General features: G+C 44.3%; 2 protein-coding genes across 2 annotated transcripts in view; both read left to right on the top strand.

Annotated features, from left to right (window-relative positions):
• Positions 1–23,624, top strand: part of LOC124059709 (protein NLRC3-like) — an 87,482-nt gene that overhangs the window by 50,381 nt on the left and 13,477 nt on the right. The window lies entirely within an intron of this gene.
• LOC124059237 (NACHT, LRR and PYD domains-containing protein 12-like) lies at positions 5,259–16,841 on the top strand. Its single transcript, XM_046389089.1, has 10 exons — positions 5,259–5,927; positions 6,040–6,171; positions 6,401–6,491; positions 6,628–6,696; positions 6,780–7,008; positions 7,087–8,890; positions 11,899–12,072; positions 13,569–13,742; positions 14,499–14,545; positions 14,781–16,841. Exons 1-10 carry the CDS (start codon positions 5,803–5,805, stop codon positions 15,326–15,328), a joined length of 3,393 nt encoding a protein of 1,130 aa, XP_046245045.1. The 5' UTR covers positions 5,259–5,802; the 3' UTR covers positions 15,329–16,841.

The following is a 23,624-nucleotide window of genomic DNA, read 5'->3' as shown; positions in this document are numbered from 1 at the left end:
ATGGGCTCAACCTTGGATACAGGATGAGGAGCTCATAAATCCTGAAGGAGTATGAAGTTGATCTATTGTTGATCTGCATTTGAAGATGTCAGTTTCATTTCCTTCTGGAGGTGTTAAAGTCCCCATCAAGGGGATCCTCAGGCACCTGAGGCTGAACCTCCCCGGGCTGACCACCGTCGCTCCTGCTTGGTGCCTGCTGGTGAGTCTCACTCTCTTCTCATTACTGCCAGCCTAACGTTTTAAGTTTGTTTATCTGGAAAAAACCTGTTTAAACAACGGGGAACAACGGGCGCCATGAAAGTGTATCCCTCAGACGAAAATGATTCAGGAGAGTGTAGTTCACTGAGTGATTCATCCACCGAGTGATTCAGGCGTCGGCGAGGCAGCACAGTCAGCGTGTGGTCCCTCCCTGTTTTACCCTGGTAAAACAAAACGCAACTGATGACGAACTGGCTAAAATGTCTGCATGAGAGCTGTGTTTCTGCACATCTTAATGTATCTGTTGTTACCCAGATGCTGCTTTTTTGTTTTTGCACATTTTATTTTATATTTTGTTGTGTAGTTTTGTTGATGTTGTGTTGCTTCCAGTGGCGGGTCGTTCATTTGGTACCTGGGCCCTCAGTGGGGACATACCTGACTTAGTCCACCTCTTAATACAACCGCTATCACGTAGCAATTATAAATAAATCATCAATACTATCCACAAACGCAATGTGACAAGGTGTGGCATTAGAGAGAGGAATTTCAGGTGTTGAGGATAATTAACATTATTAATACAACAAGAAACACAGTTAAGACAACTCCAAACCTCTACACTACAACAGCAACTGTGCCATGTACATCATCCGGAGCAGTTCAGAACTGCTAGTCGCACTTGACTGTGACTTTTGCTCTGACCAACCAATCAGAGGACGGAAGAATGAGGAAAAAGCAAAAAGAACAGACAATTCCCATCACTACATGTGTGTATTCACTGAGGGCGGGCAGTGACGCGCCTCCTTCACAGCTCACACACTCTGCTCCCCCTGGTGGCCTCCTCTGGTTACTACATCTGTTTTTAATCAGTGCTGTTGTTCAGAGGACGTGACATAGTTCCTTATGTAGTATGTATACAAGCATGTGTGAAAGAAACTATTTGCTTTCTAATTTACTTACCCTGTTTACAGTTAAATGGGGTCAAATAATCCTCAATATCTAAAATATTTTCGTAAATAATTGTTTCATTTTTTTATTTTCCACTATTTATTCATGTGATTCATTTATTTCCTATTATGATGGCTACAGGTGTGCAACCATTGGAGCTCTTTCAGTAGCCCAGCAACACAAGAACAAGTAGAAAACAAGTTCACAGCCACATGTTTAAAATGCTCTTTTTATTTAACTTTCTGTTTTTCCAGGTGAGACCGCCTTCTTCCCTTACCACTGCACATTGCATTGTGTTATCAAATAAAGTGCACCACCATAACCAAAAAATAATCTCACAAATGTACAACACAGACTTACTCTTGTACATATACGGTATGTGTGAATTGTATTTAGTATTTAGTGCACTATAGTTTCTGTCTTTTTCTTTCCTTCTTGTTTGTTCCTGTACTTATTCTATCCTGAGGTGCTGCAGTACTTGAATGTCCCCTCTGGGGATCAATACAGGATTGTCTAATCTTTTTAAACTTACAAGATGACTTGACATGGCTCAGAATTTATTGCAAAATTGCAGATTCAGAGTGTGACCTTAAGGCTTTAACAGGGGGGTTCAGGGTAATGAGGTTAAAGAGGAGCTCAGTGTGTGCCTGGCGGGTCGCGATCATTAGCGCTGAAGCTCTGTTGTTCTGTCCAGGCATCTTCTTTTATTATCCTCTGTATTTGATGCATTTTCTTTATGTTTAATTACAATACGCTGACACGACTCAACCGCATCAGTGGCGGGAGGCAAAGTTCAGCCAGCAGGTTTTATCCTGCCTCCACATCGTACAGTTGTGATAAACAGCTGAAGAGTAGAAGGACTGGTTACTGATTGACCAGGTGAGACTGACGGACTGCCCCACAGGCCTCTGAGAGCAGATATTTGAGTGGAGTTTACCTGCAGGTCCAGCACAGAGCAGACATGGAGCTGGGCGGATCATCGTGGAGCTACATATCAGGTGTATGCTGCCGTGGGACAACACAGCCGTCGAGTGGTTTCTCCTGCAGACAGGAGGCTGGGACAGAGATTATGTGGCCGTCCAGGCTGGTGATCAGACGGGAACAGGAACAGCTTCAGCTCAGAGCACCTGTGGAGTTTGTGAAAGCAGGGAGTCGACAGCAGTGCCTCCCTGAATTAGACCTTTCAGGCTGCTCTCTGTGTGAGAGAGTCCAGGACCCGCTTTGGGGCTCAGCATGTGATCTGCGGCCCCTGAGGGTGAAGTGAGGAGAAGGAGTGAGGAGATGTGGGGGAGTCTTACTAACTCCTCCTCCACCTGCACATTTGTCAGTCCAGACCCTTGACGAGCCTAAGCAGACGTTTCCTGGATGGCGGAGAGCTTGATCCGTCTCCACATCAGGACAGAGTAGCTGCGAGACCTTTCTTGGAGGCCACACTAAGTCCTCCTGCCTCTGATACAAGTCAGAGAGGCAGATTTTGCTTAACAATACAACATATAATTAACAAATAAAATATGATGTAATACTATAAATACATATTAAACTTTCTTGATCCCCAAGACTCCCAGCACATAGGCTGTATAAAGTAGTTAATCGACCTTTACCAGCTTCAATATTAAAGTGAGGAACACGTGACTGCATCTAAAATTATGATACAATAATATGTAAAGTTTATTCTGAATTATGTCACACATAATGAGTACTTTTACTTTTGGTGCTTTACGTGTATTTTAATGTTAATACTTTTGTGTTAATACTTTGTCTGTGTAACACTGCCCTCTAGGGGTCAAACACACGTACTGTATATTCCACATGAAGTAAAGTTTCAGGATGTTTAGTTATTTTTCTTGTGTTTCTTTTCTTACTGATAGTAATTTTAGAAGGAGACTCTTGTTGAAAACCTCAACCATATGTTGATGGTAGTAAATTCAACCCAAAAAATCAAAAACCTGCTCAACTTCTGAAGACAAACCAACTGTAAAATCCCTCCTTACAATAGAGTTTTATTTTGAAATTGTACATTTGATAACAATAATAATAATAATAATTTAGTTCTGACAAGTGTGTGTGTGTGTGTGTGTGAGCATGTGCTGTCTGGCTTTAATTCAACCAATCCTGCCGTTGCTGTGGAAGCAAATTCTCAATATCAGCGACTTTTTCTTGTCATCCTGCAAGCGGAGATCAATATTCAGTGAATGTGCTGAACCTGCTGATTGCTCGTGTTCGTTCTTCAACTTTCCAGTCTTCATTAATCCAGCGAGATGTTTTCGCTGAGGAGGCTTCGTCTTTTCCAGCTTTCCTGCTCTTCTGCATCCAACATGTTTCCTGGATAAATCAAGTTTTACTTTTTGTCCTGTAACGTTTTTGCTTCTTGTCTTGCTGTGTTTTCTGCCTCTTCATGTTTGATTTCTTGTTTCATTTTTCCATAAAGTTGTGGCTGAACTTAATTTCTCTGTTATTGTAAATATGAATTTGTTTGGATGTAACCTGCCTCGCTGAATAAAGTTCAGGTTAAAGGTCAAAGGTGACGCAGTCTGATGTAGTCAGAGGAGTTTCCTCCTTTAAAATAACCCTTTAAATGCCCATTTTAATGTAGTTTTTGTTGTTATTGTCTATAAATAAAACATAACGGGAATTTCATTCATTTGCATCCCCTCTGTGGCTTCACACAGAAGTGGAGAAATGAAGACAAAATACAAAAAGTAAAAGCTCTAAACCAGCCAAAGTCTCAGGTTTGAGGCCACCTGAGCTTAAATGTTTCTCTACAAGCACGTTGATTTATTTTTATTTGTGAGGAGTTTAACTTTCTTTTAAAATGTTTATTGTTCTCTGTTCGACTAATTTTATTATCAGTCGTGTTCCCGGTGAGGCTGATCGGGTGTGAAGGGATCCAGTGATCTGCCACGGTCGCCTGTCAGATCCTGACCCTCTGATCCTGTCAGATCCTGACCTCTGCAGGCGTTACGTCCGCTGATGTTCATGTCGCGTCGCAGTTTGGAGGCCGGAAACGGAAATCTGTGTTGGTTCGAGCACTTTGCGCGTCCTCAGATGAAGTCAGAAAAGATTTTAGATTTTTTTTATAAACGACTAAAGAAGAGAAGAAGAGGAGGAGACGCTGAACGACTGAGGCGTGAACAGCTCCAAGCTGCTGCAGTCTGTTTGTTTGTTTGTTTGTTTGTTGCTGCAGTCCCGACAGGACGGCGAGCTGTGCTGAGTCACACGATGCTCGTGTTCAGGCCGCAGCTTCTGCAACCAGCGAGGAAGAACAACTGCTGACAACTTCAGCCGCTAACTCAATTATTGATTGAAAGAGGGATCGCACACGCATGCGCGCACACGTACACTCCAGAGGGAACATTAGCTACATACCTTTGTTTTTGGACCGTTTCTCCTCTTCTTCTTTCCTTTTCTTTCTGAAATAAGCACCCGATAGCTTTGGCCTTTTTATACCCATTATGTTTATTACCTGAATCGGAGTCGCCTCGGGAATCAACAGGTTACGCTGATGCCAATGGCCTCTGACGTGACGGACAGCAGGGGTCAGGACTAAACCAACACATTGGTGGGGTACAGATAGTCTCATTTTTGAACAGTAAGGCTGTATTATTGGCCTTCGCACAACCCACAGACGATAAACAAGAGTGTATGGAATGTGAAACAGGCCTACAGTAGGCAACTACCTGGTGTTATGAGTGAAATTTACTTTGAGTGCTTTTTGATTCCATAACTGTGGAACAATTAGGAGGATCCCCGTTCCCCCTCCTCCTTACTCCAGTGGTTTGACCTCGGTGAGTGACCCCACCTCCACCTCCACCCCCCTTCTTGCAGAGTCGCAGCGGCGCTCTCGGGGGGCGTATTTACAACGCCAGGGGACGCCAATTATTAATTAATTATTTAGATATTTTTTATCTTTTTTTTCGGTGGGCGGGGCGGAGGTCCTCACATGCCGCCCCCGGCAAAGGGCCGCCCTTGAAAACATTGTGAAGGCTGGTTTGACCGCAGAGCTTCAGCCATCTGCTGTCGTCTGTTTTTGAGGCGTAACAGGAAGTTTGTGTTACTTTCACTTTCTCTCAGCTGCTGACGCAGATTGTTTAGTGGCTCCGCACTCAAAGGTAAACGTGTGTTTTTCTCTCTGTTGTTCTCTAATGACTCGTGTTATGTGACTGTTTGTGCCTTCCGTTACTTTGACTCGATCCTCAGAGTCCAAAGTGTTTGAATGTGTGGCAGGAGTCGAGTCTGTCGGCCGACACGATCGACCGCTCGGCTCTTGTGCTTTTTAGCAGAAGACGTTTGAAAGAGTGAAAAGCGGCTTCAGCTGTGATGCTAACAGCTGCTAACAGTCAGGAATCAGCGGGAAAGCTTGTTTATTCTCACACTTTGTTTGTTTGTTTGTTTTTTCCTAAAGCAAGTCACGTTCATTACCGTAAACATGAGAGTAGAGACGCCCTGCAGTCTGTCCGTGTTTTAAACTGGCACCATTCAACTTGAATCATTAAAGAGCCCGAAAGTCCAACAAATCTTCGAGTAGAGATTAAAGTGCAGCTCAGAGTGTCAGCATTTCTACGATGTCATGTCAGCTGTCAGCTTTGTGTTTCGTCCAATCACAGCTCTGGATGTTTGTCATGTGACTGAGGGGACTGCTGATCAATACTGTGTGACAGCATGTTGTTGTGTTTGTGTGAAGGTGTGGGCTCTGCTATGAATCAGTGTGAGGAGACAGAGGAGGGAGTCCCTCCCTCTAAAACCACTCTGTGTGGGGAACATGACAGCCAGACCAAAGCTCAGAGGTGAGATGAGGATCTCTAACTGTCCATGACTCTTCTCCATGTCACAGCTCAGCACTCACATCACTCCACCATCATTATTCACACTCAAAGCTCTGTGTGTGTTGTGTTGAAGCCCCGAGCAGCAGCAGAGACCAGACTGTCCTGAACCTGAACCTGAACCCAGCTGTGTGTCCATGAAGAGTGACAGGTCCATGCTTCAACCTCCTCTTAACTTCAGAGGTGGACACGACTCTGCTGAAGGAAGGTAAAAGTTTAAAGCAGATGAGTTTGATGTTCTGCAGCTTCTCCTTCTATCAAGTCAGTCCACAAAAAGATCTACCAGTTGGTCTCAGCTTTCAGACTCCACTGGCTCCAGATTTGTCATTACAAAGTTACTGTAAGGCAGCTGCTCGGTGGTCTCAGTCTGCTGATTCCAGCAAAGGTTTTTCAAACTCATTTTGTTTCCTGTAGCTTTTTCACTTTTCTGTAAGCAGGAGATTTAGTCCACAGAAACACATCGGTTTTCCAGGAAATTTGGATGAAACTCGTGGTTTGACCAACCAAACACTTTGTCAGCAGGTGACAGTGAGCTGCTTCTTAGACCAACCTGAAGGTGGCCTCATTGGTGCCAGAAAACCGGATCAGCTGATCCTTGAAAACCAACAAGTGCTAAAATGTGTGTAATCATCATACGTCCTGTTTTCTCCACAGAGTTCAGCAGCAACAGTCAGATGTTCTCGGTGGTCAGTCTGTCCAGCAGAATCCAGCAGACCTGGACTCCATATTCATGGTGTGTAAACGTCCAACAACAACTTTTAGCTCAGCTCCAAATCAAATCAACACAATTTTTATCTTTGTTTTATTCTTTTCCAGCATCTCGAGGAGAACATTGTCACTTTTGTGAAGAACGAGCTGAAGAAGTTCCAGAAGGTTCTGAGTCCAGATGACCCAGAAAGCTTAGAGAGGCAGAGTGAGGATGAGGAGGTGTTGGATGGTGAGGATGAAGAGCAGAGGAGCAGCAGCAGAGACGCATTTCTGAAGATCACACTGCACTTCCTGAGGAGAATGAAGCAGGAGGAGCTGGCTGACCGTCTGCACAGCAGTAAGAGGATTTTCCACACTCCACTTTTCTCACATTAACACCAACATCCACTCACTGATTTGTTGTGTTTTCATTCAGGAACTGTTGCTGCAGTTTGTCGATGTCAGCTCAAATCTGAGCTGAAGAAGAAGTATGAGAGTGTGTTTGAGGGGATTGCTAAAGCAGGAAACCCGACCCTCCTGAATCAGATCTACACAGAGCTCTACATCACAGAGGGAGGGACTGCAGAGGTCAATGAAGAACATGAGGTCAGACAGATTGAAACAGCATCCAGGAAAACCACAAGACCAGAAACAACAATCAGACAAGAAGACATCTTTAAAGCCTCACCTGGAAGAGATGGACCAATCAGAACAGTGATGACAAAGGGAGTGGCTGGCATTGGGAAAACAGTCTTAACACAGAAGTTCACTCTGGACTGGGCTGAAGACAAAGCCAACCAGGACGTCCACTTCACATTTCCATTCACTTTCAGAGAGCTGAATGTGCTGAGAGAGAAAAAGTTCAGCTTGGTGGAACTTGTTCATGACTTCTTCACTGAAACCAAAGAAGCAGGAATCTGCAGGTTTGAAGAGTTCCAGGTTGTGTTCATCTTTGACGGTCTGGATGAGTGTCGACTTCCTCTGGACTTCCACAACAATGAGATCCTGACTGATGTCACAGAGTCCACCTCAGTGGATGTGCTGCTGACAAACCTCATCAGGGGGAATCTGCTTCCCTCTGCTCGCCTCTGGATAACCACACGACCTGCAGCAGCCAATCAGACCCCTCCTGAGTGTGTTGACATGGTGACAGAGGTCAGAGGGTTCACTGACCCACAGAAGGAGGAGTACTTCAGGAAGAGATCCAGAGATGAGGAGCAGGCCAGCAGAATCATCTCCCACATCAAGACATCACGAAGCCTCCACATCATGTGCCACATCCCAGTCTTCTGCTGGATCACTGCTACAGTTCTGGAGGATGTGTTGAAGACCAGAGAGGGAGGAGAGCTGCCCAGGACCCTGACTGAGATGTACATCCACTTCCTGGTGGTTCAGTCCAAAGTGAAGAACATCAAGTATGATGGAGGAGATGGAACAGATCCACAGTGGAGTCCAGACAGCAGGAAGATGATTGAGTCTCTGGGAAAACTGGCTTTTGAGCAGCTGCAGAAAGGAAACCTGATCTTCTATGAATCAGACCTGACAGACTGTGGCATCGATATCAGAGCAGCCTCAGTGTACTCAGGAGTGTTCACCCAGATCTTTAAAGAGGAGAGAGGACTGTACCAGGACAAGGTGTTCTGCTTCATCCATCTGAGCATTCAGGAGTTTCTGGCTGCTCTTCATGTCCACCAGACATTCAACAACTCTGGTGTCAACTTGCTGGCTGAAGAATCGCCAACATCAAAGTGGTTTAAACTGTTCAGAAATGACTCAAAACTAACTCATCTGTACCAGAGTGCTGTGGATGAGGCTTTGCAGAGTCCAAATGGACACCTGGACTTGTTCCTCCGCTTCCTCCTGGGTCTTTCACTTCAGACCAATCAGACTCTCCTACGAGGTCTGATGAAACACACAGGAAGTGTCTCACAGACCAATCAGGAAACAGTCAGGTACATCAAGAAGAAGATCAGTGAGAATCTGTCTCCAGAGAGGAGCATCAATCTGTTCCACTGTCTGAATGAACTGAATGATGGTTCTCTGGTGGAGGAGATCCAACAGTCCCTGAGGTCAGGAAGTCTCTCCACAGATAAACTGTCTCCTGCTCAGTGGTCAGCTCTGGTCTTCATCTTACTGTCATCAGAAGAAGATCTGGACGTGTTTGACCTGAAGAAATACTCTGCTTCAGAGGAGGCTCTTCTGAGGCTGCTGCCAGTGGTCAAAGCCTCCAACAAAGCTCTGTAAGTGACCACAGAACTGCAGATTCTGACTGGATCACATGTGACGGGTTGTTCTCAAATAATATGTGTTTTGGTCAAATAAGAGTCGAAAAATGTAGTTGAAAAACCTGCAAAGTGTTAGAATCACATCAAAGATCAGGACCCAAAGTGCAGACCCTGACACCAGAGTTGAGGTGAACAAAATGAACTTTAATGAAACAGAAGCAGGCGAACAAAACGCGACTGTGAGTCCTGGTAAACATGGTCCAAACAAAGAAGATCCAGAAACCATAAGCAACACTGTGTTGTGCGACTTAGTAGGAGCAATTTGGTTATTGGCAAAGAGTCAATGATTATGGGAAATAATCATTAAAGTAAAATCAGTGTATGCTTAATACACGAATATCGGGGCACCACCCTGTCACCAGGGACCAATAGCCAAATTAATAAGGGAAATAACAGTCTCTGAATGTTTGGAAGGGTAAACTCGAGCACTGGCTGTCACGGATCCAACTGTTGTCATTAATACTTCCCACAATAAGCACAGTCCACGACAGGTTAAACTATAACAAGATTTATTAAAGTAACAAGCATCCAAAGATAAGTATCACTTCAAAACAAAGCTATTATAGTTCAAGTTTCTGAGTGCACACTAAACTACTAGCTACAATAGGTATACAGATACAGCAGCAAAAGACATTCATAACGGTGTGGGTGTGTGTATAGAGAGTGAGAGAGAGTTAACACTGGCGGTAGACAATAAACAAAGAAGAGACTGACGAGCTAATGGCTAAAAACAAACAAAATGGAGGTTAGCAAGTTAGCTAGAGGGCAGCTAACAAGCTAAAGGCTAAAAACAAACAAAATGGCAGCGAGCAAGCTAGCTCGAGGGTGGCTAACAAGCTGAAGGCTAAAAACAAACAAAATGGCGGTTAGCAAGCTAGCTCGAGGGTGGCTAACAAGCTAAAGGCTAAAAACAAACAAAATGGCGGTTAGCAAGCTAGCTCGAGGGTGGCTAACAAGCTAAAGGCTAAAAACAAACAAAATGGCGGTTAGCAAGCTAGCTCGAGGGTGGCTAACAAGCTAAAGGCTAAAAACAAACAAAATGGCGGCCGGCTAAAATCGAAGTAGTGACAGACTACAGCCACAAGATGGCAGCAGACTAAAACTAAAATGAAGGTAGGCTACGACCACGAGATGGCAGCAGACTATACCCTAAATTGGTGGCGCACTACGACCACAAGATGGCAGCAGACTATAACTAAAATGATGACAAGCTACGGCCACAAGATGGCAGTAGATTATAACAAAAAGGGGAGGTGAATAACTACGCTAGGGGGAGCCAGCACAAAGAATAAGCAGCCATAAACAGCAAATTAAAACAGCACACGAAACATCAAATTAATTAACACATTAAATCAGCAGAATAATACACTTGTAATTTAACAGTACTCACAATGGCTACAGAACAACACGTCAAGTATGTTATTCGGGCCAGAGTGGTAATGGCTCACGTGGCCTGTTTTGCGTGACCACAGACAAGAACCATGGACGAAAGCCTTTGGGAGCCACGTACCCCTTGGTTACGGTTCGTGACCACGTGGTCGGGCTTTAGTCTCACCGTTCAGAAGGATTAGTAAAAAGAAGAAAGGAAAGAGATAGAAGAAAGAGGAATACACCCAAATAGGAAAATAAACCACTTCACGTCTCTGGAAACCCGTTTATCACCACACAATAGCGGAGTCAGTAAACCGGAGTCTATCTGCTCAGCTATTGGTCCTTTAACTAGTGACACGTGGGTTTGCTGAGCCGGAGGAAGTGGGTGATCGGTAACCAAAACAATTAAATGCAGCACTTACAAAGTTACAAAGCATGTGTAAGCAAATCTATTTTACGTTATCTCTGCCCAGACATAAGCCTCTTACTCTTCGTTGCTCCGATCCTTCGGAGTTGGAAGTTTAAACAGTCCGCTTGAGCGGTCGCAGCGTTGTCCTCGGCGGATGCTGACGATCTGCGTCTCAGATGATGCGGCACAGTGGTCCCTCGGCGGTTGCGGGGGAAAAATCACCGGTGAATTAACAAACTTTGTTTTGCTTTAACAAAGTTGGCGCGCGTGGTCCTCGTTCGCATGTAATCAGCTGGTTGTAGCGATACATGTTGGAGGAAAAGGAAAAAAAGGAAAAAGAAGCGAAACACACTACAGTCGATTTCTCGGCCTGCGAGAGACTGTGACCTAGGATTTAAGATGATGATGCTCAAACGTTCGAGGAGTTGCTCCCTTTTGGCGACTAAGTTGTAGAGAACTTCACAGCTCTCCACTGTCCTTGTGCACGGGAAAAAAGCCACGACTGAGGGTCGCGCTGAACTTTTATTACCTGAGTGACGTCACCGTAGATTCTTTAGGGATGGCTGGCACGCAGCCAATGTCCGTGCTCGTCCGGAGTTTGAGCTCAGGAATTTATGACTAGGCGTACGCCATAAAATAGATTTCTAACGGTTAGTCACTCTAAGTCAGGCTTTATGGGTCACATGTAGGCCTCTCTATTGTTCTCACCAACACATGACAGCACATGGTCCCAACAACTGAGACCACCGGAAAACAGAGAACGTAGGGTTTGCCAGGGAACTCAGAGAAACACAGCAAATCCACAACAAACACAAGGACAGCACAGGTGTATATAGGTGATGTAACGAGACAGGTGAAACTAATCAGGGAGGAGCAAACTGTCACAAAAGGAGGGAAAACAGACAAAGACAGGAAATGACAAGCTAAACAAGACACAAGAGGAGACAAACTAGAAAATAAAAGTGAAAACTAACTAACTGAAACTTCAACGTGACATAAACTGTTTCTTCACTTTCGCTGACCCTCCACAGGAGTGAGATGAATTAACTTGTGAAGGATGACCCATAACTGTTATATACTTTTATATTTTTGTTGTCATTTTATTACTCAAATAACTTCCAGTGTGAGTCATATCAAATATACAATGAAATGTTTTCTTATATGTCCTGTATGTTTTGTTTAGGCTGAGTAGCTGTAATCTGTCAGAGAGAAGCTGTGAAGCTCTGTCCTCAGTTCTCAGCTCCCAGTCCTCTAGTCTGAGAGAGCTGGACCTGAGTAACAACCACCTGCAGGATTCAGGAGTGAAGCTGCTGTCTGCTGGACTGAAGAGTCCAAACTGTCAGCTGGAGACTCTCAGGTCAGGATTAATTAATTTGTGAAGGATGAACCATCACTCTTTTCTGATTTTGTCATCACTGTTCTCCAGTCATTTATAGATCTAAATCACATAGAAATCTTTTCTTGTCCTGCATGTTTTTTTAGGCTGAGTGGCTGTAATCTGTCAGGGAGAAGCTGTGAAGATCTGTCCTCAGTTCTCAGCTCCCAGTCCTCTAGTCTGAGAGAGCTGGACCTGAGGAACAACCACCTGCAGGATTCAGGAGTGAAGCTGCTGTCTGCTGGACTGAAGAGTCCAAACTGGCAGCTGGAGACTCTCAGGTCAGGATTCAGGTTCTGTTTCAGAGATCAGCCTTTACATCCAGACTGACATAAAAGTTGAAGTGGATTTAAAAACAGATGACCAACATTTGTAGTATTTAACAGTGTAGATTATACTAAAAACACTGTGTAACCAATTTTGTCCAAGAGATCGATCTTGAACGTCCACAGTCTAATTCTCAGGCTCATCATGGAGATTGTGGTTTTCAAGGTCACTTCTGCTGCCAACCTTTCCATAACCTGATTGATGAGCAGATCCACACGACCTGAACAGATCAATAAAGTGATGGCACAAACTGCACAGCAGAAAGAAGAGATGTTACACTTTTAATATTTTGTTTCCTAGATAACTAACCCCTTTCCAACATTTTGCCTGCATTATTATCTTATTACTGCGTGGCTCAGGGAGATGATTTGCTGTTTTGTTGTTGCCACGGTGACAATACAATTTACTACAATACAAACAATTTATTGTCATTATACTAAATGTACAATGAAATTTGGTTGGCTGTGCCTAATGTGCTCACAGCAATTACACGAGCACCAGTCATGACAACATTCACATTCACATGTAATTAAACATGAAGTACAGAATCACAGATTAAACAGTAAAGATATATTGCACTGTTAACATAAATACATTACACTGTCAGATCAGATATTTGACCTGATCAATGTGTGTGTGTGTGTGTGTGTGTGTGTGATCCCTGGAGTTTAAATTGGGATTTGAGACAGACTCTGCAATGTCATATTGCTGCCCTCTAGTGTTTGATTTCACTGCTGATTTGACAGTTACTCATTAACTCATTAGGGGCAGCCAGTGAGATATGATATATTTTATGTTGTATACAACAGAAACCGAATCAGAGTTTGTCTTTATCACTAACTCTCCTTCAGGCTGAGTGGCTGTAATCTGTCAGGGAGAAGCTGTGAAGCTCTGTCCTCAGTTCTCAGCTCCCAGTCCTCTAGTCTGAGAGAGCTGGACCTGAGTAACAACCACCTGCAGGATTCAGGAGTGAAGCTGCTGTCTGCTGGACTGAAGAGTCCAAACTGTCAGCTGGAGACTCTCAGGTCAGGATTCAGGTTCTGTTTAACAGATGTCCATGTCAGTTTTGTTGGACATATACATGCTGATGTCAGTGATGAGAGCCACCAATCTGTTTGCCTCTGTGTGTGTGTGTGTGTGTGTGTCTCCAGGTTGTCAGGTTGTATGATCACACAGGAAGGCTGTACTTCTCTGGCCTCAGCTCTGAGATCCAACCCCTCCCATCTGAGAGAGCTGGACCTGAGCTACAATCATCCAGGAGACTCAGGAGTGAAGCTGCTGTCTGCTGGACTGGAGGATCCACACTGGAGACTGGACACTCTCAGGTATGAACAGACAACAAGAGCTCACACACAGTTTGTCTGTCACAGTGACAAGCTGAGGACTGTTGGTTCACAGTGTGGACCAGCAGCACTGCTGATAACAGTGAAGACAGTCACTGATGTGCTGAGAGTCCCTGTCCCCACTGAGACTGACCTCCTAACTAATATCACACCAGGATCTGCTGTCCGTCATTTACTGACCACCACACACACTCTGTGACAAATACAGTCAAAAAGGATTTACGAATGAAATAATATAAAGTGCTGATGAACCATCATGCATCATTCTTTTCCACTGGAAAGATGACTAAAGGCGAGCGCAGACCAGCTGGAGACTGACGGCGCTCAGTGGCTTTGGTGTTTCAGTGTGGACTCTGGAAGCTCCTGACAGGCCACATCAAACTTTCTTCAATTGCTGATCAATCAGGAAACGAATCAAACGTGAGCTCAAACTGAAGGTCAAAGAACAATCGATCTATCAGAAAAACACATATTTAGCAGGTTTGTGTGCATCATGAATCACACAGTTTGGGAGCTTCATCACATGTGAGTCACAGTCAGAAAAGTGGATGTCAGCTGGTTTCTTCTTCTTGTTGTTTTCTTCTGAATGTTTGATGTCAAGTTGAACTGAGTCTGTGTATGAAATGTGTTTTCTAAATGCAGCTGTTTTGTCTTCATGGTGGATCTGAGTGAAGGTTGATGAAGATCATTGATGAGGAAGCTTCTGAAGGTTCATTCTGACTTTGTTTCTTCCTCCAGGGTGGAACATGGTGGACAGCAGAGGCTGAAACCTGGTCTGAGGAAGTGTAAGTGTGTGTTGACTTTGATTGATGAAAACAAGGCAGCACATGTTAAAGTAGTTTCAGTCTAAAGCTTGTGTATCTGCATTCAGCTCTCAGTTTGATAGAAGATCCAACAAGATGAGTCACTGTGAAGTTTTGATCTAATGAACAGTCAGTCTGTTAATGAAGCAACAAATGAAGCCATCAGGTGTGTTAGATGATAAACTGCTGCTGTATTGTGTCTTGTTCTCTCCATCAGATGCCTGTGAACTCACAGTGGACACAAACACAGTAAACACAAAACTCAAACTGTCTGACAACAACAGGAAGGTGACACGAGTGACAGAGGAGCAGCCTCATCCTGATCATCCAGAGAGGTTTGACTGCAGGCCTCAGCTGCTGTGTAGAACTGGTCTGACTGGTCGCTGCTACTGGGAGGTCGAGTGGAGAGGAGGAGTTTATGTATCAGTGACTTACAGAGGAATCAGAAGGAAAGGAAACACTGCTGACTGTGTGTTTGGATGGAATAATCAGTCCTGGAGTCTGAGCTGCTCTGATGTTGATGGTTTCTCTTTCTGGCACAATAACATAAGAACAGACCTCCCCTCCTCGTCCTCCTCCTCCTCTTCCTCTGTCTCTCACAGAGTTGCAGTGTATGTGGACTGTCCTGCTGGCACTCTGTCCTTCTACAGAGTCTCCTCTGACACACTGATCCACCTCCACACCTTCAACACCACATTCACTGAACCTCTTTATGCTGGATTTTGGCTCTGGTTTGGTTCCTCGGTGTCTCTGTGTTCAGTGTAGGAGGGAGAGTCTCCTCCTGTTAGGGAAACACACACACACATACAATCTGAATTGATTTCTCACATAAATAAGCGTGTTTATCCAATAAAATCAGGTTCCAGACTCTCACATCATCTAAAGATTTTTTCCTGATCACTTTGATATTAATGTTGATGTTATTGGTGTGTAATTGATCCTGGGAAGGTTGAAAGCTGTCAGAAATCCTTCAGAGTCATTTCCACAGTAAATCTGTGTATATGAATGGATGGAGGTGAGTGTCAGTGTTCCAGGGATATAAGAAACATGTTGATGAGACATTCTGACACTTCTGTCAAAAATCAACTCATATTGTAAAACATCAAAATGTTCATTTTCATGCATTTTGTCTTTCTTCTTCACTTCTGCTGTTTGTCTTAAATTTGGGCTGAATGAGACGTTTTTAGCACTACACTTCCCATCATTCTTTGGGTGATGTAACAGGAAGTGTAGTGTTGCAGTGGAGTCAGTCGCTGTGTGTCTGTAGTTGCTCCACTTCCCCTCAGGCCCTGGTACTACAGAACAGCATCCGTCACACAGAGGCCACTTGGAGAGCAGGAGAGTCAGGAGTGAGAGTCACAGTTGGACATGTTTAAAGCCTCTATTGCAGGGGCAGCTGTTTGAAAATGAGTTCAAGTGACTTGGGGACTCGTTCACAAACGAGGGTGGATGGGCTCAACCTTGGAGACAGGATGAGGAGCTCATAAATCCTGAAGGAGTGTGAAGTTGATCTATTGTTGATCTGCATTTGAAGATGTCAGTTTCATTTCCTTCTGGAGGTGTTAAAGTCACATCCCTCTAGGAGATCACAGGGCACAGGTTCCACTGGAGGGATTACATATCCCATGTGCCTGAGGATCCCCAACAAGGGGCTGGAAAACATGAGGGAGAAGGATGGATGAGTGATTCTGTCTCGTCTGCTGCCACCAGATTGGCCACCAAGAAAGACTTGACAGAAAGAAATCAAGCGAGGATTAATGCCCACAAGGTGTCCGTTACGGAGAATTAAAAGACAACAGTGAGTCTGTTTACTCCTGGTTATTTATATGGATCCTTAAAAACAAATGGCAAAATGCCCAGCACAAGTTACTTCATGTGGTCCAGACCTCAAAGCTGTTTCATTAAAAGGTTCAATCGAGGACAGACAACTGGTTACAGGCAGGGGTGGAAGTGACGAATTACAAACACTCACCTTACTGGATGCAGAGCCTCTGAGGCCTCTGAGCGTCAGTTTCCATCCGTCTGTCCAGACTCAGACATGTGGTGACCGACGGGGAGCTTCATCAGCAACCACCTGAAGCTCAGTGTTACGCCCCCATTGAGGTGGAGTCTCGGGCAGTGTTTTTCAACCTTTACTGAGCCAAGGTACATTTTTTTCATTGAAAACATCACGAGGCACAGCACCAGCTGAAAATGTTTAAAAAAGCCTATATTAACAATATAAAGTCATTCTGGTCAAAGTGTCTGGAATATGAATGAAATAAACACTAAGAAATAAGTTTTCATCTCTTTTAATCTTTAAAACTGAGCTGATATCCTGGCAGGAATCGAAGAAAGACACATACGAAGCTCTTCCTCAACAGCTCTCAGTCTCTCTCTGTTTTTAGTTTTTATAGCAGTCAGACTTGAAAAGCTCACCTCACACAGATGTGTTGTGGAAAATGGGAGCAAAGTCAAAATAGCTTTGTTTGCCAGCATGGGGAACTCCTTGGCAGTAGCCAACCAAAAACTGTCCAAAGGTAGATCAGCAAAGCTTAGCTTTAAAGCACCATCTTCTCTCAGTTCAGTTAGTTCCTCCTGCTTCTGTAAAGTCATGTCCTTTCCAACAACTGATGCTGAGCTCTTTGGGTCCCTAACCCAGTCAAGGCATTCAGTGGAGGCTGAGGAGAAATAAAATGACATCTTCTCCTCAAGAGTTTTCAAATGTTTGACTATTATCTCACACAATGCGGCAGTATTAACCTCTTGCCATTTATTGGTGAGAGGGAACATATCAAGGTTGCCACTTTCCACATGTTGTTGCCAGAGGTGCACCTTTGAACGGAATCCATTTATTTTATCTGTACTTGTAAGCAGGTTTTCATTTCTGCCTTGCATTCGTGTGTTCAGTTCGTTCAGATGATGAAAAATATCTGCCAGGTACGCCAGCCCTGCCAACCATTCATCACTTGCAAGCAGCTTTGCGTAATCGGACCTCTGGTTTGTCAGAAACACTTTAAGTTCCTCCTGCAGCTCATACACACGGGCCAGCAGCTTGCCGCGCGACAACCATCGGACCTCCGTATGAAACAGCAAGGCTTTATGCTCCGCTCCCATTTCCTCACACAAAACTGCAAATATGCGACTTTTCACAGGTTCACAGGTTTCACAGGTTCACATCATCCAACACAGGAACGAGGTCTGCTGGTAAAGTCTTGGCTACGAGGACCTCGCGCTGTAAAAAACAGTGCGTAACAATCACGTCTGGGTTTCTTTCCTTCACTCTGCTTACAAAGCCTTTGGTGCGCCCAACCATGGCTGCAGCTCCATCAGTGCAGACACGAGTGCAGTTTTGCCACTGAAGTCTTCCTTTTTCAAGATATTCTGATGTGACCGGAAAAATTTCCTCTCCTGTTGTTTTTTAGGAAACAGGAAGTTTTCTCTGATTGCGTCTCCATCCACAAAACGCACATTGGCCAAGAGTTGAGCAGGTCCACTAATATCAGGAGACTCATCAAGTTGCAACGCACATTTATTACTGATACGGATCTTCTCCAAAAGCACACTTTCGATGTCTGCAGACATGTCATCAATACGTCTGAATATTGTGTTATCTGAGAGAGGGACTTTGGCTATTTCTTTAGCCGCTTCAGGTCCGAGCATCTCATTTGGCTTTGCAGACGGGAAGTATTAATGTCTCTGCCACAGTGTGGGACTTTGTTGATTTAGCTACAATTTCAGCAACGTGGTAGCTAGCTTTAAGGGCTCTCTCATTTACCTTTGTGGTTTTTCTCGTGAAAGTTGCCTGTTTCTCCGTGTGTTCACGCAGGCGAACAAAATACTCCACATCCTTGTTTTGAAGCGAAGGGTGTTTCGTTTGGAGATGGCGTTTAAGCTTACTTGGGACCACAGCACTGTTGGAAAGCTTTTCACCACACACCAAGCACAACGGAGTCGGTGTCGTTGCATCCCCAGTGAAAGTAAATCCAAATGAAACATAGCTTTCGCTGTATTGCCTCGCGCCAGAGACTTTGCTCGTCTGGTTGCTTTCTTTTGACCTCCACTCATACTCGGGCCTTCATCTGGGTCCGAATTTTGTCCAGGGTCCAGTTCGGAGTTAGCATTTTTCCTTTTCAAAAACTTCTCCATCGCTGTCACCGAATAGTCCCGCTAGCCACAATGCTACTGTCACTGCCACCTGTCCCATCCATGCATCACTAATTCTCTTGTCTCCAAGTACAAGGTAATGGGTTACCTGCTGCCACCTACTGATATGGAAGAGTATTACATGATTACTCTGCCAGTCACTGGACCGCACGGACACTCGGCAATGGCGCATTATTTGCAGATAATAATTCATGCGTTTTCAAAAAATCTTTTATAGACTAATTAGGTGAAAATGGATAATTTCCCACAGCACACCTGACAATATCCCACGGCACACTAGTGTGCTGCGGCACAGTGGTTGAAAATCAATGGTCGAGGGGGATACTGTCAGGCTGGGGCTCGGAGCAGGACTCAGATGCAGAGACTCGTGTAGCAAAAACAATCTTTATTGAGAATGTCTGTGACAAATCCTTTAAGCAGAGTGTAATAACAAAGAGGCTATGAAAATTACCTGACGTGAGATCCTCTCTAGAAGAGAACCCACGGCTATGAAACATTTACAAAACAATGAGAAAACGAAAGCAGGCTATAAGAATTAACGAACAGAAAGCGCTCCCTAAGGAGGAATATATTTACTTACAACAACGAAAAATCACTCCAAAGGAGGAAAAAACGAAATCACACTATAAAGAACTACAACAAAAAATCACTCATAAAGAGGAATGGCTATGTCAAAATACTAACAAGAAACTAAGCTGCGCTATGAAAAAGGTTTAACAAAACTCACTCAGACAGAGGATTCAACAAAGAGATTCAAAAACAAGATTTCTATGACTGTGGCTCAAGGTACGCTGGCGTGATCATACGAAGACGAAACACACTGGCACAAGACAAGGGAAACGCAGACTATTTGAACACATGAGGGTAATGGGAAAACAGGTGGAAACACTCAGGTAATCGGGAAGACAATCAGACTGGAGACACGAGGAAGGGCAAGTGACCTGAAACGAGAGGAGAGTTATACTTCAAAATAAAACAGGAAGTGACGAGACAAAAACCCAAAACAAGACAATACCTCACCGCGGTGTGACAGATACTGGAAGCTGTAACACAACAACCAATTTAATGGAGTCCATGTGGTGGAGAAAAATAAAGATTCTTTAGGTGTGCTGGCTTATATATATCAAGGTCCCTGAATGGTGAATGGCTAGATTTAAGCTCCAATGTACCAATCAGCAGGACAGCCTGGATGCACAGGTGGATCCACCGAGATCAACCAAGAGTGAACAAGAGACACACACACACAAACCTGCCTGCATGTAACACCCCCTCCCATATAAGTCCAAACATGTTTGGAACTACCCAGTACCACCACTGTGCTACACAGCACGGGACAAAGTATCTGCAAGGATATTTTCTGATCCCCTCTGATGGTTAATTTTGAGGTTGTAGTTTTGCATAATGAGGGACCAACGCATGAGGTGCTGGTTATGCTTATACATCCTTGAGAGGAACACTAGGGGGTTGTGGTCTATAAAGACCTGGATGGGTTTAACACTAAACCCCAGGTAAACCTCATAATGCTGTAAGGCAAACAGTAATGCCAGAATCTCCTTCTCAATAGCAGAATACTTGATCTGGTGCCTATTAAACTTGTGAGAGAAGTAAATTACAGGATGGCCAGTACCTTGATCGTCCTCCTGCAGGAGAACAGCCCCAGCTCCAGCAGCACTGGCATCAACTTCAAGCTTAAAAGGTCTGGAAAAATCTGAGGCAGACAGAACAGGGGTGCAACACAGGATACCTTTAAGACTTTCAAAGGCCTTTTGGCACTCACCAGTCCACACAAAGGTCTGGGAAGGACTGGTCAAGCAGTTAACGGGGCTGCAACAGAAGAAAAATTTCTACAGAGCCGGTGATAAGATCCAGCCATTCCTAGAAACGGCGCGGCTGTCTCTTAGTGGTAGGTACGGGGAATTCTGCAATAGCTGAGACTTTGGCGCCCACAGGACACACTCATCCACTACCAACCTGATGACCAAGGTAGAGCACAGTACCTTTCCCAAATTCACATTTGGCAAGATTTAAGGTAAGGGATGTAGTCTGAAAACTTCCCTTAATGTAGTTACATGACTTACCCAGTCATCAGAGTAAATAACAATGTCATCTACGATCGACAGTTCGGAATACCTCCTAGCACCTCATTTACCAGCCTCTGAAAGGTTGCAGGAGCATTACACATTCCAAAGGGCATTACTGTGTACTGGAGGAAGTTGTCAGGGGTCATGAAAGCAGAAATTTCAGAGGCACGTGGCGTTAAAGGAACTTGCCAATATCCTTTTAACAGGTCAAGCTTTGTGACATATGTTGCAGGCCCAACTTCATCAACACAGTCATCAATGAGAGGCAAAGGATGTGCATCTGGCACAGTGACTGTATTCACTTTGTGATAGTCAGTACAAAACCTGGGACTTCCATCAGACTTAACGTCTAGAAGACAAGATGAACTCCACAGGCTTGAACTTGGCACTGCAAAGCCATTCTGCACAAGATCGTCAACCTCTTTCTTCATGATTTCCCTCTTAACTGGATTAACCCGATAAGCATGCTGCTTGATTGGTCTGGGGTTAGAATCAGAATCAGAATCAGAATCGTCTTTATTGCCCTGTAAGTGAAGAGGTTTCACATTACTAGGAATTTGTCTTGGTGATTGGTGCAAACAGAACGTAAGAACGAGTAACATATAACAGTAGAATAAAATAAAATAGAATAAGCCAAAACGTGATGGACTTGAGGAGGGACAGAACCAGGCACTCAAATGTAGTGATGGGTCCAGCAACACCGATGCATCGGCGCATGCGTCGAGCTCATAGAGCAAAACCCCGTGTCGGTGCGCGTATCGCTTTAAGAAAGTCACGTGACCGATACAGGAACTGTTTCGAACTGACACTGACGCACCAAACTGTGTTTATAAGGAAACACATCTGTCAATGGGATGTATCGGCCAAAAGAATCTCTGATCTGATCTGATCTGATCTGATCATCGTTAAATTCATCAAGAATTATGGCGCAGCCTCAAGCCAAGAGAAAGGTTTCCGCCGTGTGGGACCATTTTGATCTCATGTCGGAAAATCAGGTCTTTGTTTTAATATCCTTGTTGTTTCATCCTGTTCCTCTCAGAGTTTCCACTTGATCTATCTGAATTCAAATTCATTTCAAAGTGACTCTTAGTTTACTATTCATATTATTTTCTGCAGGTTAAATGTCGCATTTGTTCGACAGAACTATCCTATTTAAACAAAAGCACCTCTACAATGCTGAGGCATTATAGGGCCAGGCATGAGAATGAAGTCCCAGATACACCCAGGATAAACTCAGGTATACAGCCACTCTACAACTTACTCACAGTTTCTTTATTGATAATTAATTCCTATTAATTTATTCTTTACTTCATTTTTAACCATCAAGCTTCCAGGAAGCAGATGCTGGATGAGGCTCTGCTGAATTTCATCCTGAAGGACTGCCAGCCCCTCAGCATTGTTGAGAGTGAAGGGTTCAGGGAACTGGTTCAGGTCCTTGAGCCCTCATATGTTTTGCCAACCAGAAAGGTTTGTGTGGAAATTATCTAAAGTAGTAGTTGCTATATCCAGTTTATTTAATCTTTCATTTAAATATACTGATTTGCTTTTGGTTTGACTTGGTGTAATTTTCAGACCATCAAACAAATGGTGGCCAAAAAGTATGAGGAGGAACGGGAACGAGTGAAAATGGAAGTACAGCAAGCTGTGGCAGTGAGTAGAACAGCTGACATGTGGACATCTGTGAACATGGAGGCTTAGTTGGCTCTTACCTGTCACTACATTAATGAGAATTTGCAGTTGTGTACATCTGTGTTGGGAGTGCAATACTTTCCACAAAGTCACACTGCTGACAATTTGGCCCAAGTCAAAAGGGGCGTGATGGAGGACTGGGCCATAACCAATAAAGTAAAGTGTCTTGTGACCGACGCAGCACCAAACATGATTGCATCCGCTAGACAGCTCTAAATTCGGCACTCAATTTGCATTGCACAGAGTCTCAAGGTATTAGTTAGAAAATCATGTGATCAGATCCCCACACTTACATCCATCAGACACAAAGCTAGGCACATTGTCACATACTTCAGATCAAGCACTACAGCCAAGGAGAAGCTTGCTGAAGTGCAGCAACAGATGGGACGACCAACCCTGAAACTTATCAATGAGGTGCCAACACGCTGGAACAGCACATATGAAATGCTGTCTTAGGAGAAACACTTAGGAGACTTAGGAGAAACACTTCTTGTGCTTACTCCTTTTCATCAAGCCACAGTGGAGTTGTCTGAAGAGAGGCGAGTGTCGGGGTCAAAGGTCATCCAGATGATGAAAATGCTCTATCGTGCACTAGAGCGTAATGCTTCAACCTTGCACACACAGGCAGCCATACACCTACATGAACACCTGAAGCGTCGAGTCACAGACACTGCTTCCAATCTGGAGTCATTTAGTGTGATTTAAATCACTCGGGTTCCGCAGTTCCTCCAAGTGCACTGAGGCCAGCAGTAGACTGCGGTCAGAATGTGCGTCTGTAATCGGACGCACAAATGAGCCCCAGCCGGGACCGTCTTCACAACAGCCGTCTGCACCCACTTCAGGCATGTTATTCAGCATCATTTGTTTGTTGTTGTCTGGAAATCATGTACTAAAATGCCAATTTGCTGTTTTTTAGATAACCTTTGGCAACATTTTCGACATCGAAGTGGGCAGGCAGACCAAAAGTGCCACAGCTGATGCCATCCAGGAGGTGCAGAGATACCTGGCAGAGGGCAATATTGCCAGGTCCCAGGATCCTATGAGATACTGGGACAACCAAAAGACAATCTATCCAAACCTCTACCAGCTTTCCTTACAATTTCTCTGCACTCCAGCCTCATCTGTGCCGTGTGAGCGGGTGTTTT

Source organism: Scatophagus argus, chromosome 5 (genome assembly GCF_020382885.2).
Source record: "Scatophagus argus isolate fScaArg1 chromosome 5, fScaArg1.pri, whole genome shotgun sequence".
NCBI lineage: Eukaryota > Metazoa > Chordata > Actinopteri > Scatophagidae > Scatophagus > Scatophagus argus.
This window is presented reverse-complemented; position numbering and strand designations above follow the sequence as displayed.